Source organism: Elephas maximus, chromosome 19 (genome assembly GCF_024166365.1).
Source record: "Elephas maximus indicus isolate mEleMax1 chromosome 19, mEleMax1 primary haplotype, whole genome shotgun sequence".
NCBI classification, from domain to species: domain Eukaryota; kingdom Metazoa; phylum Chordata; class Mammalia; order Proboscidea; family Elephantidae; genus Elephas; species Elephas maximus.
In genome coordinates this window covers 6,644,814-6,660,084 of record NC_064837.1, presented here as the reverse complement: position 1 = coordinate 6,660,084, position 15,271 = coordinate 6,644,814, and the positions used below count along the sequence as shown (strand labels likewise).

Sequence of the window (15,271 nt, the reverse complement as noted above, 5' to 3'; positions counted from 1 at the left end):
TGAATTTCTAGAAACACTACATACCTAAACTGACACAGAGGTAGAACTAAATAAACTCATAACAAAAGAAGAGATTGAAAAGGTAATTTAAAAACTCTCAACAAAAAAAGGCCCTGGCCCAATGAGTTCACTGCAGAGTTCTACCAAACTTTCAGAGAAGAGTTAACACCACTACTACTAAAGGTATTTCAGAGCATAGAAAAGGACAGAATACTACCAAACTCATTGTATGAAGGTAGCATATCCCTAATACCAAAACCAGGTAAAAACACCACAGAAAAAGAAAATTACAGACCTATATCCCTCATGAACTTAGATTCAGAAATCCTCAACAAAATTCTAACCAATAAAATTCAAAAAAATATCATATCAAAAAAAAATTTTCACCATGACCAAGTGGGATTCATACCAGGTATGCAGGGATGGTTCAGCATTAGAAAAAATATTATTGTAATCCATCACATAAATAAAACAAAAGACAAGAACCACATTATCTTATCAATTGGTGCAGAAAAGGCATTTGACAAAGTTCAACACCCATTCTTGATAAAAACTCTCAGCAAAATAGGAATGGAAGGAAAATTCCTCAACATAATAAAGGGCATTTATACAAAGCCAATAGCCAACATCATCGTAAATGGAGAGAGTCTGAAAGCATTCCCCTTGAGTTTGGGAACCAGACAAAGATGGCCTTTATCACCACTCTTATTCAACATTGTGCTGGAAGTCCTAGCCAGAGCAATTAGGCTAGACAAAGAAATAAAGGGGATCCAGTTTGGCAAGGCAGAAGTAAAAATATCTCTATTTGCAGATGACATGATCTTATACACAAAAAACCCTAAGGAATCCTCCAGAAAACTACTGAAACAATAGAAAGTTCAACAGAGAATCGGGATACAAGATAAACATACAAAAATCAGTTGGATTCCTCTACACCAACAAAAAGAACATGAAGAGGAAAACACCAAATTAGTACTATTTACAGTAGCCCCCAAGAAGGTAAAATACTTAGGAATAAATCTTACCAGAGATGTAAAAGACCTATACAAAGAAAACTACAAGACACTACTGCAAGAAACCAAAAGAAACCTATGTAAGTGGAAAAACATACCTTGTTCATAGAAAGGAAGACTTAACATTATAAAAATGTCTGTTCTACCAGAAGTCATCCATAGATACAACGGAATTCCAGTCCAAATTCCGATGACATTTTTTAATGAGATGGAGAAGCAGATTACCAACTTCATATGGAGGGGAAAGAGGCCCCATATAAGTAAAGCATTACTGAAAAAGAAGAACAAAGTGGGAGGCCTCACTCTACCTGATTTTAGAACCTCTTATACCGCCACAGTAGTCAAAACAGCCTGGTCCTGGTACAACAGATACATAGACCAATGGAACAGAATTGAGAATGTAGACATAAATCCATCCACATATTAGCAGCTGATATTTGACAAAGGTCCAAAGTCAATTAAATGGGGAAAAGACAGTCTGTTTAACAAATGGTACTGGCATAACTGGATATCCATCTGCAAAAAAATGAAACAAGACCCATACCTCACTCTGTGCACAAAAACGAACTCAAAATGGATCAAAGACCTAAGTGTAAAATCTAAAACGATAAAGGTCATGGAAGAAAAAATAGGGATAACACTAGGAGCCCTAATATATGGCATAAGCAGTATATGAAACATTACTAACAATGTAGAAGAGAAATTATATAGCTGGTAGCTCCTAAAAATCAAACACCTATGCTCATCCAAAGACTTCACCAAAAGAGTAAAAAGATTACCTACAGACTGGGAAAAAAATTTTTAGCTATGACATTTCTGATCAGTGTCTGATTTCTAAAATCTACAAGATACTGCAAAAACTCATCTACAAAAGAACAAATTTACAAAAGAACGAAAAGAACAATTTAAAAATGGACAAAAGATACGAACAGACACTTCACTAAAGACATTCAGGTAGCTAACAGATACATGAGGAAATTCTCAGGATTGTATGCAAATCAAAACTACAATGAGATTCCATCTCATTTCAACAAGATTGGCATTAATCCAAAAAACACACAAAATAATAAATGTTGGAGAGGCTGTGGAGAGATTGGAACACTTATACACTGCTGGTGGGAATGTAAAATGTTACAACCACTTTGGAAATCGATTTGGCGCTTCCTTAAAAAGCTAGCAATAGAAGTCCTATACGATCCAGCAATCCCACTCCTTGGAATATATCCTAGAGAAATAAGAACCTTCACATGAACAGGTATATGCATACCCATGTTCATTGTGGCACTGTTTAGAATAGCAAAAAGATGGAAGCAACCAAGGTGCCCATCAAGGGATGGATGGGTAAATGAATTATGGTATATTCACACGATGGAATACTACGCATCAATAAAGAGCACTGATGAATCCGTGAAACCTTTTATAACGTGGATGAACCTGGAAGCATTATGCTGAGTGAAATCAGTCAGGTGCAAAAAGATAAATATTATATGAGACCACTATTATAAGAACTCGAGAAATAGTTTAAACAGAGAAGAAAATATTGTTTGATGGTTGTGAGAGCAGGGAGGGGGTTTTCACTAATCAGATAGTAGATAAGAACTATTTTAGGTGAAGGGAAAGAGCAAACACAATACAGGAGAGGTCAGCACAACTGGACTAAACCAAAAGCAAAGAAGTTTCCTAGATAAACGGAACACTTTGAAGGCCAGCGTAGCAGGGGCGGGGGATCGGGGACTATGGTTTCAAGGGACATCTAAGTGAGTTGGCTTCATAAAGTCTATTCAGAAAACATTCTGTATCCCTCTTTGGAGAGTGGCGTCAGGGGTCTTAAACACTAGCAATCGGCCATCTACGATGCATCAATTGGTCTCAACCCACCTAGAGGAAAGGAGAATGAAGAACACCAAAGACACAAGGTAATTATGAGCCCAAGGGATAGAAAGGGCTACATAAACCAGAGAGTACATCAGCCTGAGACCAGAAGAACTAGATGGTGCCCAGGTGCAACCAATGACTTCTCTTTCGGGGATCACATCAGAGGACCCCTGAGGGAGTAGGAGTGTAGTGGGATGCAGACTTCAAATTCTTGTAAAAAGATCAGACATAATGGTGTGACTGAGACTAGAAGGACCTTAGAGGTCATGGTCCCCAGACCTTTTGTTAGCCCAACACGGGAACCATTCCCAAAGCCAAGTCTTCAGACAGGGATTGGACTGGACTATTGGAGAGAAAGTGATATTGGTGAGTGGAATTCTTGGATCAAGTAGACACATGAGACTATGTGTGCAGCTTCTGCCTGGAGGGGAGATGTGAAGGGCGAGGGGAACAGATGCGGGCTGAATGGACATGGAAATACAGGGTGGCGAGAAGGAATGTGCTGTCTCATTACGGAGAGAGCAACTAGGAGTACATAGCAAGATGTATATAAATTTTTGTATAAGAGACTGACTTGGTTTGTAAACTTTGACTTAAAGCACAATTAAAAGGAAAAAAAGTAGAGGAGGAAATAATAAATCCAAGAGAATTTTCTGGAACTGAAGGACATGAGTTTATATTGAAAGGACTCATTGAGCACATAATACAACGGAAGAAAATAAACTTATGCCACAGCTCACTATCGTGAATACTGATGACCTTCTAGTGAAAGAATTTTAACATACCAAGGATCAGAAATCAGAATACTTCTAGACTTACCAGCGGCTAGAAAATTATCGGACAATCCCTTCAAAATTCTGGAGGAAAATGATGTCCACTGTACCTTTCAATATCCTGCCTAACTATCAGTCAATGTGAGGGTAAAAGAGAATGTTCCAACATGCAGGGTCTCAAAAATTTGACTTCCCACAAACTCTTTCTCAGCAAGATGAGTTCCATAATGAGAAGGTAATCAAGAAACATGTAGACACAGGATGCAGTAAACAGGAGATTCAGCACAGGGCAGAGGCCGAGAGAGTCCCAGAGAATGGTAAAGGAAGATTCCAGAAGGATAGCTGTGCCTGAGAGATAGAAGGTAATGTGAACCCAGATTGCCACAGGTCTGGGAGAGTAATTGAAGAATATGAAATTCATTCACATCAAGGATAGTTTAGTGTCTTGAAAGAAAGATTAGAAATGTAGCAGAGAGTTTTGGGTTCACTTGTGTACATAGAAAGCTTAACAGGGAAACCATAACAAGATAATTTTTAACTCCAGGGGGAACAAATAATGCACAGGAAAGAACAGTAATCATAGTTACTACCAGGCTTAGCTCTGAATAGTATATAGAGTCATAATGTAGTGTAAATACTGAATATCTAGTGATATAAAAAAAAAAATTTTTTTTTAATGATATAAATAAATGAAGAAGGGAGGGGAAATGTAACAGTAGCTCCATTTGCAGTTTCTATAGTTGACAGTAGATAATGCTTAAAATTAATAAAGGAAGAAGAGCATTAGAAATAATGGAGATAAGTACCAGAAGAATCAGATTTAAAAAACATACAAAGATAAACCACACCTGAGAATTGATATTTGCAACAACAATGGAAAAGAATTAGAATCCATTATATATTCATACAGGTATGTGTAGGCATATGAACAACCGCTACAAATGAATTCAAATAATGAGATCCCACAGAAAGTAGCCACAGAATATGAATGGCAGGAACTTCATGGAAGAGTAATCCTGAAGGGCCCAAAACATGAAAAGATACCGTTTCACCAGTAGTTGAGGAAATGGAGCTTAAAACCAGAATGTGATAATATTTATATCCACCAGTTTTGCAGAAATTACATAGCCTACTGATTCCACAGGTTGGCAGAGGTGGAGAGTAATGGGAACTCCCATACACCCTGGTTGAGAGGGTCAGTCACTACAGTCACTTTGGAGAGCCATTGGCCACGTCTGCCAGATTTTAAGAACCTCTCTCCTTCACACAGAAAAACGCTCGCACGTGCTCGCACATGCAGAAAGAGACTGCAGAAGCGTCTTCACTGCAGCACTACATGTGATAGCGAACACTATTAATTTCAGTCCCAATCCTAGGTATATACCCAGAAGGCCTGAAAGCAGGAACACAAACAGAAACCTGTACCCCAGTGTTGGTGGCAGCACTTTTCACAATAGCCAAAAGATGGAATGAACCGAAATGTCCAGCAACAGATGAATGGATGAATAAAACGTGGTACATACATGCAGTGGAATACCTCTGAGCAATAAAGAGAAACGAAGTCCTAATACATGCCACAACATGGGTGAACCTTAAAAACATCATGCTGAGTGAAATAAGTCAGCCACAAAAGGACAAAGACTGTATGATCTCACTTATGTGACAGAAGCAAATATGTAGAAACCAAAGATCATTAATGGTAACCAGGGGTAGGATGGAGGGGGCCAGGGAAAGTTTTGAGGGGCATTGAGCTTTATGTTAACGGTGGTGGAATACTTGGAAGAGGACAGCAATAATGGCTGTACAACATGAAGAAGTGATCAGCGTCATTGCGTTATAAATGTAGAGATTGTGGTATTGGCAGATGTTCTGGTGTGTATATTTTCACCACACATACACACACACACACACAACCTGTTGAATGTGGAAGAGCTTAATAAATAGTGGTATATTCATAGAATGTAATTTTATGTAGAAAAATGGAATAGTTCTGCATGTATCAAGATGGATAAGCCCAAAACATACGATGAATTAAGTGCAAGTAGTAGGATACATTGAATGTTAAACCGTTGATGTAAGCTTTCTTTTTAATGAGGCAAAGCAGCAATATTACATATTACGTGTAAAACATATACATATGCAGTAAAAGTGCAGAAATATGGACAGGAAAGGTACATACTAACTTCAGAATAATAATTATTCTGGAAGAGACTAGTTCAAGAATATGAAACTCATTCACATCAAGGATAGATCAGTGTCTTGAGATAAAGATGAGAAAAGTGGCAGAGACTTTTCTGATCTCACTGCTCAACCTTTTATTGACTTGGAAAAGGTTTTTACATGAGTTTCATTTAACATGGTGTTGTGAAAAGTGAGGACAAACTGTATGCCATTTAAGGGGAGTTAACACCTTTAAATATGGTATCCCCTCATCTAGGAACATGGCATAACCTTCTCCTCATTCAGGTTTCCTGTTATTCACTCCTTCATTTTGGAATGCTTTTTCCATTGGATAACTGTCAGTCCACCCAGTGCCACACCCAGTACTAATAGGTTTTGATGACTTAGATAGAAGAGTTTTCTTTCTATTAGAACCTGCTGAAATTGAGTGTTTGGTATGTGTTTGAAGATACTAATTTGTTAGTGGATCCGTTTTCGCTTGTTTCTTCCATCCCCTCAGGGGAGATAGTAGCATCTGGCTCCTTTGAGTCCTGTGGGTTTGGTATCTGCCAGTCTGCTGCTGCTCCCAGATTTCTCTTCTGTTTTCCCACGTGTGCCCTTTCACTCCAGGTATACAGTAGACTCTCAGCATCAAATGAAAAATCGATAATCTCAGAGATGAAGCAGGTGGAGCAAGTTGGTCGGTGGGATGTCACGGAAACCAACCAACATATTAGCTCCGCCTCAAGAAAGTCTACTGAGCCAGGAGGTGACAAGAGTACGAAGCAGGTGAAATTCTAGGATATTTAGTGTGTGCTTTTTTTTTTCTGTTGCAGGAAGATGCTGAAACTCTGTGGAGAGACCGAGGACAAGCTGGCACAAGAGCTGATACATTTCGAACTGCAAATAGAGAGAGATGTGATTGAGCCCCTGTTTTTGCTGGCTGAGGTACGAGCAGGAACGAAAATAAGCATTAAAAAAATGTTAGTGAGCAGGAAAGTTACTCATCCTGCAGCATTATTACTGTTTCCAGCCCTCACCCTACTCCCTGACACTGTTTTTCATCAATGATTAATATTGATGTAGTCACATTTTCAAATATATTTATTTTAAAAAGAAATTTGTTAAACTACCGTAAACTGAAGAAGCAGGGTCCTTTGCTACAAATACCAGGTAAGCATAAAGGTAAACGGGATGAAAGCAAAGCCAGTGTTACTAGATTTTGGATCCTGTTGCCAGTGGAAGGCTGTGGTCCTGAAGCCTGTCTTCCTTTGTTAAAAAGGAAGAGGAGGAGGAATTGGAGAGGTGTTAATGTTATTCTGGCCTAAGCCTGAGGCTGTCTCCTTAATGTTTTGGGGGGAATAGAGAGTGGATTGATGAGGGGGTATTGACTTGGTGTTACTGTACCTGTACCACCTCAAATTGCCTCCCATAGCCCCATCATTCGAGTCCCACATTTTAGGAGTCGCATACGATGATTGGAGAATCATCTCACCACCTGGCCAAGATTCCCAAATATGGTGGCCCTTTCAGCTGCCTGCCATCCTCTTCTCCCACCCACATTCTTCTCCTCTGCTGGCATTACAGCGAGTTAGGGTCTTGACTGTCGTCACCAGCCCAGCCATTCACCAGTTTCCAGTCTTCTGTGAAATGAAAATGTCCCCAGTCTCCTGTGCCCAGTAGATCCTGTAAAGCCTCTTAAGGTTTATGCTTATAAAGCCCTGTTCTTTTTGGACTTTAAAGGACACAAAGTAAAACAATTAAAAAAAAAAATAAGCTGAATGTCTATGTGACAATTTTGCTAGCCTCAACCAAGTGAAATTTTGTGAAATGAGAAAGGAAATGTTTGGAGAGTTTGTTTGCCCTAAACCCTGGTGTGTTGGTCGTGTAAAATCTGACCAGCCAGCACTTTCCAGTAGAACGTCCGCGGTGATAGAAATGTTCTTTATCAACACAGTTGGGTAACCAATAGCCACATGTGTATGTCGAGCAACTGAGAAACTAAATTTTTTATTTTAATTAAATGTTATTTAATTTTCATCACTTGAGATTTAAAGTTACATAGCCACATGTGAGTAGGGGCTACCATATTAGAAGGCATTGCCCCAAACCATCTCTGGTTTCTTCTCGTACTACCCCAGCAGTTCCACATCCGCTGGTGCTGTTGGTGGGACGGATGTATGGATAAATATTTATAAGTGCTTAAAAATATTCAAGTCCCTGGGTGGTGCAAATGATTAACATGCTCGGTTGCTAATCAAAAGGTTGGAGATTGGAGACCACCCAGAGGCACCTTGGAAGAAAGACCAGGCCGTATATTTCTGAAAACTCAGTCATTGAAAACCCTGTGGAGCACAGTTCTGCTCAGACACACATGAATCGTTGTGAGTCAGAGTCGATTTGACAGTAACTGGTAAAAAGTATTCAGTAGGGTTGCTGTTGTAGGTGCCAATGTGTTGGTTCTGACTCATAGTGACCCTGTGTACAACAGAATGAGACATGCACCATCCTCACAGTCATTGCTGTGTTTGAGCCCATCGTTGCAGCCACTGTGTCAATCCATCTCATTGAGGGTCTTTCTCTTTTTCGGCAGACCCTCTGCTAAACATGATGTCCTTCTCTTGGGACTGGTCCCTCCTCATAACATGTCCAAAGTATGTGAGACAAAGTCTCACCCTCCTTGCCTCTAAGGGGCATTCTGGTTGTACTTCTTCCAAGATAGATTGGTTTGCTGTTCTGGCAGTCCATGGTATATTCGACATTATTTGCCAGAACCATAGTTCAAAAGTATCAGTTCTTCTTTGGTCTTCCTTATTCACTGTCCAGCTTTCACATGCATATGAGGCAATTGAAAATATCATGGCTTGGATCAGGTGCACCTTAAGTCCTTAGAGTGACATCTTTGCTTTTTAACGCTTTAAAGAAGTCTTTTGCAGCAGATTTGCCCAATGCAATACGTTGTCTGATTTCTTGATTGCTGCTTCCATGGGCGTAGATTGTGGATCCAAGTCAAATGAAATTCTTGACAACTTCAATATTTTCTCCATTTATCATGATGTTGCTTATTGGTCCAGTTGTGAGGATTTTTGTTTTATGCTGAGATGTAATCCACACCGAAGGTTGTTGTCTTTGATCTTCATCAGTAAGTGCTTCAAGTCCTCTTCACTTTCAGTAAGCAAGGTTATGTCATCTGCCTATAACACGTAGCTAGGAAGTCTTCCTCCAATCCTGATGCCCCATTCTTCATATAGTTCAGCTTCTCAGATTACTTTGCTCACCCTACAGATTGAATAACTATGGTGAAAGGATACAACTCTGATGCACACCTTTCCTGATTTTAAACCACTCAGCATCCCCTTGCTCTGTTCGAATGACTGCCTTTTTAGTCCATGTGTAGGTTCCACATGAGCACAGTTAAGTGTTCTGGAATTCCCATTCTTTGCAATGTTATCCATAATTTGTTATGACCCACACCATTGAATGCTTTACATACCCAATAAAACACAGGTAAACATCTTTCTGGTATTCTCTGCTTTCATCCAAGAGCCATCTGATGTCAGCAATGATATCCCTCATTCCACATCGTCTTCTAAATTTGCCTTGAATTTCTGGCAATTCCCTGTCGATGTACTGCTGCAAACATTTTCAAATTCTCTTTAGTAAAATTTTTCTTGTGTGTGGTATTGACATTGTTTGCTAATTTCCACGTTCGGTTGGATCACCTTTCTTTGGAATGGGCGTGTATATGGATCTCTTTCAGTCGGTTGGCCAGGTAGCTGTCTTCCAGATTTCTTGGCATACACTGGTGAAGCCTTCCAGCATTGCATCCATTTGTTAAAACCCCTCAATTGGTATTCCATCAGTTCCTGGAGCCCTGTTTTTCACCAAGTCTCCAGTGCAGCTTAGGCTTCTTTTTTCAGTACCATTGGTTTTTGATCATATGCTACCTCCTGAAGTGGTTGAACGTTGGCCAATTCTTCTTGGTATAATGAGTCTGTGTATTCCTTCCATCTTCTGATGTTTCCTGTGTTGTTCAGTATTTTGCACATAGAATCCTTCAGTATTGCTACTCTAGGTTTGAATTTTTTCTTCACTTCTTTCAGTTTAAGAAATTCTGAGCACGTTCTTCCCTTTCGTTTCTCTTAACTCCAGGTCTTTGCACATGTCATTGTAATATTTTACATTGGCTTCTCGAGCTGCCCTTTGAAATTTTCTGTTCAGTTCTTTTATGTTATCATTTCTTCTCTTCACTTCAGCTACTCTACATTCAAGAGCAAGTTTCAGTATCTTCTGACACTCACTTTGGTCTTTTCTTTCTTTCCTGTCTTTTTAATTACCTTTTGCTTTCTTCATGTATGATGCCCTTGATGTTATCCCACAGCTTGTCTGGTCTTCAGTCATTAGTGTTCAGTGTGTCTGATCCATTCTTGAGATGGTCTCAAAATTCAGGTGGGATGTACTCAGGGTTGTACTTTGGCTCTAGTGGACTTGTTTTAATTTTCTTCAGCTTCACCTTGAACTTGCATATGAACAATTGATGATCTGTCCCCCAGGTGACCCCTGGCCTTGTTTTGACTGATGATATTGAGCTTCTGTATCATATCTTTGCACAGATGTAGTTGATTTTATTCCCATATAGTCATTCCATCTGGTGATGTCCACGTGTATAGTTGCCGATTATGTTGTTGAGAAAAGTATTTCCAATTAATAGGTTGTTGGTCTTGCAAATTCTATCATGCGATCTCTGATGTCATTTCTACCGCCAAGGCCATGCTTTCCAACTACTGATCTTGCTTTGCTTCCAACTTTTGCATTCCAATCTCCAATAATTATCAATGCATCTTGGTGGTACGTTTGATCAATTTCAGACTGCAGAAGTTGGTAAAAATCTTCAATTTCTTCATCTTTGACATTAGTGGGTCGATGTGTAAACTTGAGTAAAGGTCGTATTAACTGATCTTCCTTGTAGACATTTGGTTATTATCCTATCACTGTGTAAAAATGGAGTGGTGGAGGCGTCTGACCTCCTGTAACTTCACAAGGGGGAAGGAGAATCAACACTGACAGCCCAAGGCTGATTCCTATGAGGCAGAGGTCAGACATGCCTCATCTCTGCCATCTTTACCATTTCTGACACAAAATGTCCTTCCCACAGCACTCTCTACTTCTCTGCTGAGTTTGACAATTCATTGAAATGGCCCTACAGAACTCACAGACAATACTCATGGTTATGGGGTTTATTAGGGAAGTATAGGTTACAATTCGGGTTTAGAAAAACCTAGGATACAGTTCTTCAATCAGGACAGCCTTTTCTCAGTCGTGCCTACAGGCATGGCTCTCTCCAGCCCCTCTGCCTCGCTCAGGCAAGTGTTACAAAGCTCCTTTAGCTCTGCGATAAGTGCCCAGAGGCACCTCACCCCACTACTAAGCCTTAGCCCAGAGGCACTCAACCTTCTCACTCTGTGGGCTGGGTTGTCCCTTGCTGGTCTCCTAGCTCTGCTGCCGCCATTTCTCTGCCGCTGCTTCTTACCATTTGATGTTACAGCTCTCTCTGTCTCTGTGTCTCTCTGTCTCTGTTTCTGTCTGTCTCTCTCTGTCTCTTTCTCTCTCTCGGTCTCCTGGTTCCAGGAGCTTCTCAGTGCAGGGATCCCATGTCCAAAACTCGCACTTCACTCTTGGCTCCTCTTCCTTGATGGCGGTGAGATCCTCTCCTCCTGCCTGTGGGATGGCTCATTTTAAGCCTAGCAGGGTGGCAAAACTGACCAATCCCTTGTGGGCCACAATTAGCTTATTTGCATAGTCCCACCCAAGCACTTGGGTAGGAGTTATAAGATCATGGTGAGAAATGCCTTGTAAAAGCGATCCATCCCACTGCACACTGACAGCATTGTACTTCAGGATGGATCTTGAAATGTTCTTTTTGAAAATGAATGTGATACCATTCCTCTTCCATTTGTCATTCCTGGCATAGTGGACCATATGATTATTCAATTCGTATTGGGAAATATCAGTCTGTTTTAGCTCACTAATGCCTAGGACATTGATCTTCAAGTGTTCTGTTTCATTTTTGACAACCTCCAATTTTCCTAGATTCATACTTCGTACATTACATGTTCTAACTACTAATGGATGTTTCAGCTATTTCTTCTTATTTTTAGATGTGCCACATCATGAAATGAAGCTCCCAAAAGTTTGACTCCATGCACATCATTAAGGTCCACTCTACTTTGAGGAGCCAGCTCTTCCTCCGTTGTATTTTGAGTGTCTTCCAACCTGAGGGGCTCACATCCAGCACTGTATCTGACAGTGTTCCGCTGCTATTCATAAGGTTTTCACTGGCCAGTTTTTTCAGAAGTAGCTCACCAGGTCCTTCTTCCTAGTCTTTTTCAGTCTGGAAGCTCCACCGAAATCTGTCCACCATGGGTGACCCTGTTGGTATTTGACATACCAGTGGCATAGCTTCCAGCATCACAGCAACATGCACTTGCCTGTCATTCAAGGGGGAAATCCTAAATATGATCCTTTGACATAGACCAGCTCTAGACTTCTCAGAGCTCATTATGTTACAGGTCATCTCCTAGCCTAGACCGTTCATGAGAGGCCCTCTGTTCTTCAGAAAGGTGGTCTGGGGGCTCCGGCCAAAGCTTGGGCAAACCCAAAGAGCAGGTCTGACTTGGATGCTGAGACTCACTTGGCCCATTTGTACAAGAAACCCATGGGCTTCTCTAGCTTTGCCTTGTGGGTAGATGGTGACTCAGGGTGCCCAGCTGACCATTGCCCTTCCCTTCCTTCCTCATGAACATTATTACACTCAGTACATTACTCATCCCTGGACAGAAGAATGAATAGAAAGCACTGCATAGAACATTGGATTTTCCTCACAGTGTTTCCTTATATGAAAGCCCCAGCCTAAGATGACTCAGTAGTTCGATTTATGGCCAATTTCTCTTTTTAATCCTCACAACCTGCCCTACTTTTGCTGGGCCTAAAACCAAAATCCTGCGCTGGAATGTTCATCGAAGTCATTTTCAGAAACAAAGATATAAATAAAGCATCTCCATACAACCAATATGGAGAAACTTCTCATAGCTGAGAAAAGCTACGGCAATGTTTACTCATTATCTACTTTGGACAAATTTTATTTATATAAAAATTCATACTAATTTCATTCCCGCTTTCCTTTTGGAATTAGGTCTGGGGATCAGATCTTATGGCATGTCCCCTGCATGTATTTTATTCACACTTTGGCCCTTGTACTGCCACCTCTGAGCTGGCCTGGGTTGATGGAGGGCCTGGTGGATGGCCGACAAAGAGTGAGCAGAGGTTACCTGAGGAAAAGTAATCGAGAATTCAATCAAAATAAGGTTTGGGAGACCCCTAGCAAACATGTTGGGTGACTGTCAATTGTCCTGTAAGAATTGACCTTGATCATCATTTGGATGATGTCTTTCACTCTTATCTCCCACAACCACAGGTGGAAATCCCAAATATTCAAAAACAGAGGAAACATTTAGCAAAGTTGGTGCTGGACATGGATTCCTCACGGACAAGGTACGGCAGAGTTTTTCTGCTCTCATCTGTGCTTCTCTGGCAGAATGGTAATCATATTGTATGTTGATATGTGTGTGTGTTTTCCTTCAGCAGGTTTTTCTTGAGCACCTACTATGTGCCAGGCTGTGGAGATAGTAGTGGTGAAGTAGAGACACTAGGTCCTTGCTCTCATGGTGGTTGCAGGCTAATTTGGGAGATAAACAGTAGGCAAATGAACAAACGAGACTATTTCAGAAAGCCATGAGTCATACAAAGAAAATGTATTAAGGAAGACAGTGATGGGGAAAGAGGCAACAGCATTAGGTAGGGTAAACAGAGAAGGGTGTTTTGAGGAGGTGACACTAGATCTGAGACTGAGGTGATGACAAGGAGGCAGCTATGTAGAGATCTGGTGTAAGTAAAACTGTACCAGGCAGAAGGAAGAGCAAACCAAAGGCCTTGAAGTTGGAATAAGTCTGGCATATTCAATGCATAGAAAGAAGGCAAGCACAGCTGGGGTACAAGAAACAAAGAGGTAGGACAGATGCTAGTGGAATTTATAATGAGGAAAGAGGGCAGGGAGTAGAATTCTCACTTTCCATGTGGGATGCCCAGGTTCACTTCCAGGCCAGTGCATCTCAAACGCCACCACCCGTCTGTCAGTGAAGGCTTGTGTGTTGCTATGACGTCAGACAGGTTTCAGTGGCACTTCCACACCAAGACAGGCTGAGAAGAAAGGACTGGCAATCTACTTCCGAAAATCAGCCAGCGAAAACCCTGTGGATCACAGTGATCTGATCCTGTTGTGCATGGGGTTGCCATAAGTTGAGGCTGGCTCGAAGACTGGTAACAACAAAATGAGGGAAGAATTTCTTCTCTGGAGATTTGTTCCCCTTTTCCTGAAGCTGATAGAGAGTGTAGATATCTCTTCTCTAAACCCAAGACCACTCTGAGAGAAGTTGAGACCCTCCAGTGCCGCTCTTTTCCTGCAGCCATTTCCCAGGGTCCACCAGAAAGTTCTTAGGATAGCAGAAGAGTGGCAGGATCCCCAGTGGCATTGTGTCATGACTGTTCACACATGCGTTCTTTTACAGTGGTGTGTGCATGCATGTGTGAGTGTACGTGTGCAGGTTGAAAGAATACAGGCTCATAAGTGTTAATATGAAAGGAACTATGTGGGTTCTACCTTAGGTCTTTTGTAGGTCAGTTTTAATAATCTTCATATCTTGTTTGAATTTTCTTGAATAAAAACAAAAACTAGTATGATTGGGCAGAGAGATGTAGGATAAAGGGCTCTGCACTGAGAATCAGAAGACCCAGACCAGCTACACCTGTAACCTGGGTCACATCATTCTCTTTCGCAGGTTGGCAGTTTCCTCACCTGAAAAAAGGTAGTAACAGCATTTGTGGCTTGACCTGAGGACGTTGTGCTGAGTATCAGATGTTTGCCGCAGCCATTGCAGAGCGCTTTTCAAAAGGAAACTGATGCTTGTGAGACTGCAGTGCTGCCTCTGGATCAATAAAAAGTATAGGGCGGTTCTCCGGGACTAGAAGTAAACGGTTAGCTTTGCAGAGAACAAGGGATTCCTTAGGTGGTTTAGTGTTTCCCAGACCTCAGTCCACCTGAATGATTTTTGCCATCTGTGCATACACTAAAAAAAAAAAAAAAAAAAAACTGAGTCACATTTTCAAAATAAATTTATTTTAGAAAGAAATTTTATATCAGTACTATAACTTCAGAAGCAGTGTCCTTTGCAACAAATACCAGGTAAGCTTAAAGGTAAACAGGATGAAAGCAAAGCCAGTGTCATTAGATTTTGGATGCTGTCGTCTATGGAAGGCTGTGATCCTGAAGCTTACCTCCTTTACTGAAAAGGAAGAGGAGGAAGAGTTGGAGAGGCCTTCAAGTTCTCCTGGCCC

At 40.9% G+C, this 15,271-nt stretch overlaps 1 protein-coding gene across 3 annotated transcripts in view; it reads left to right on the top strand.

Annotated features, from left to right (window-relative positions):
* ARHGAP44 (Rho GTPase activating protein 44) overlaps nt 1–15,271 on the top strand; it is a 261,017-nt gene that overhangs the window by 167,152 nt on the left and 78,594 nt on the right. For all 3 annotated transcript variants that reach the window (XM_049861084.1, XM_049861082.1, XM_049861083.1), the window contains 2 exons: nt 6,658–6,769; nt 13,296–13,372. In XM_049861084.1, the coding sequence (XP_049717041.1) occupies nt 6,658–6,769; nt 13,296–13,372 (189 nt within the window). The remainder of the gene's footprint in view (nt 1–6,657; nt 6,770–13,295; nt 13,373–15,271) is intronic.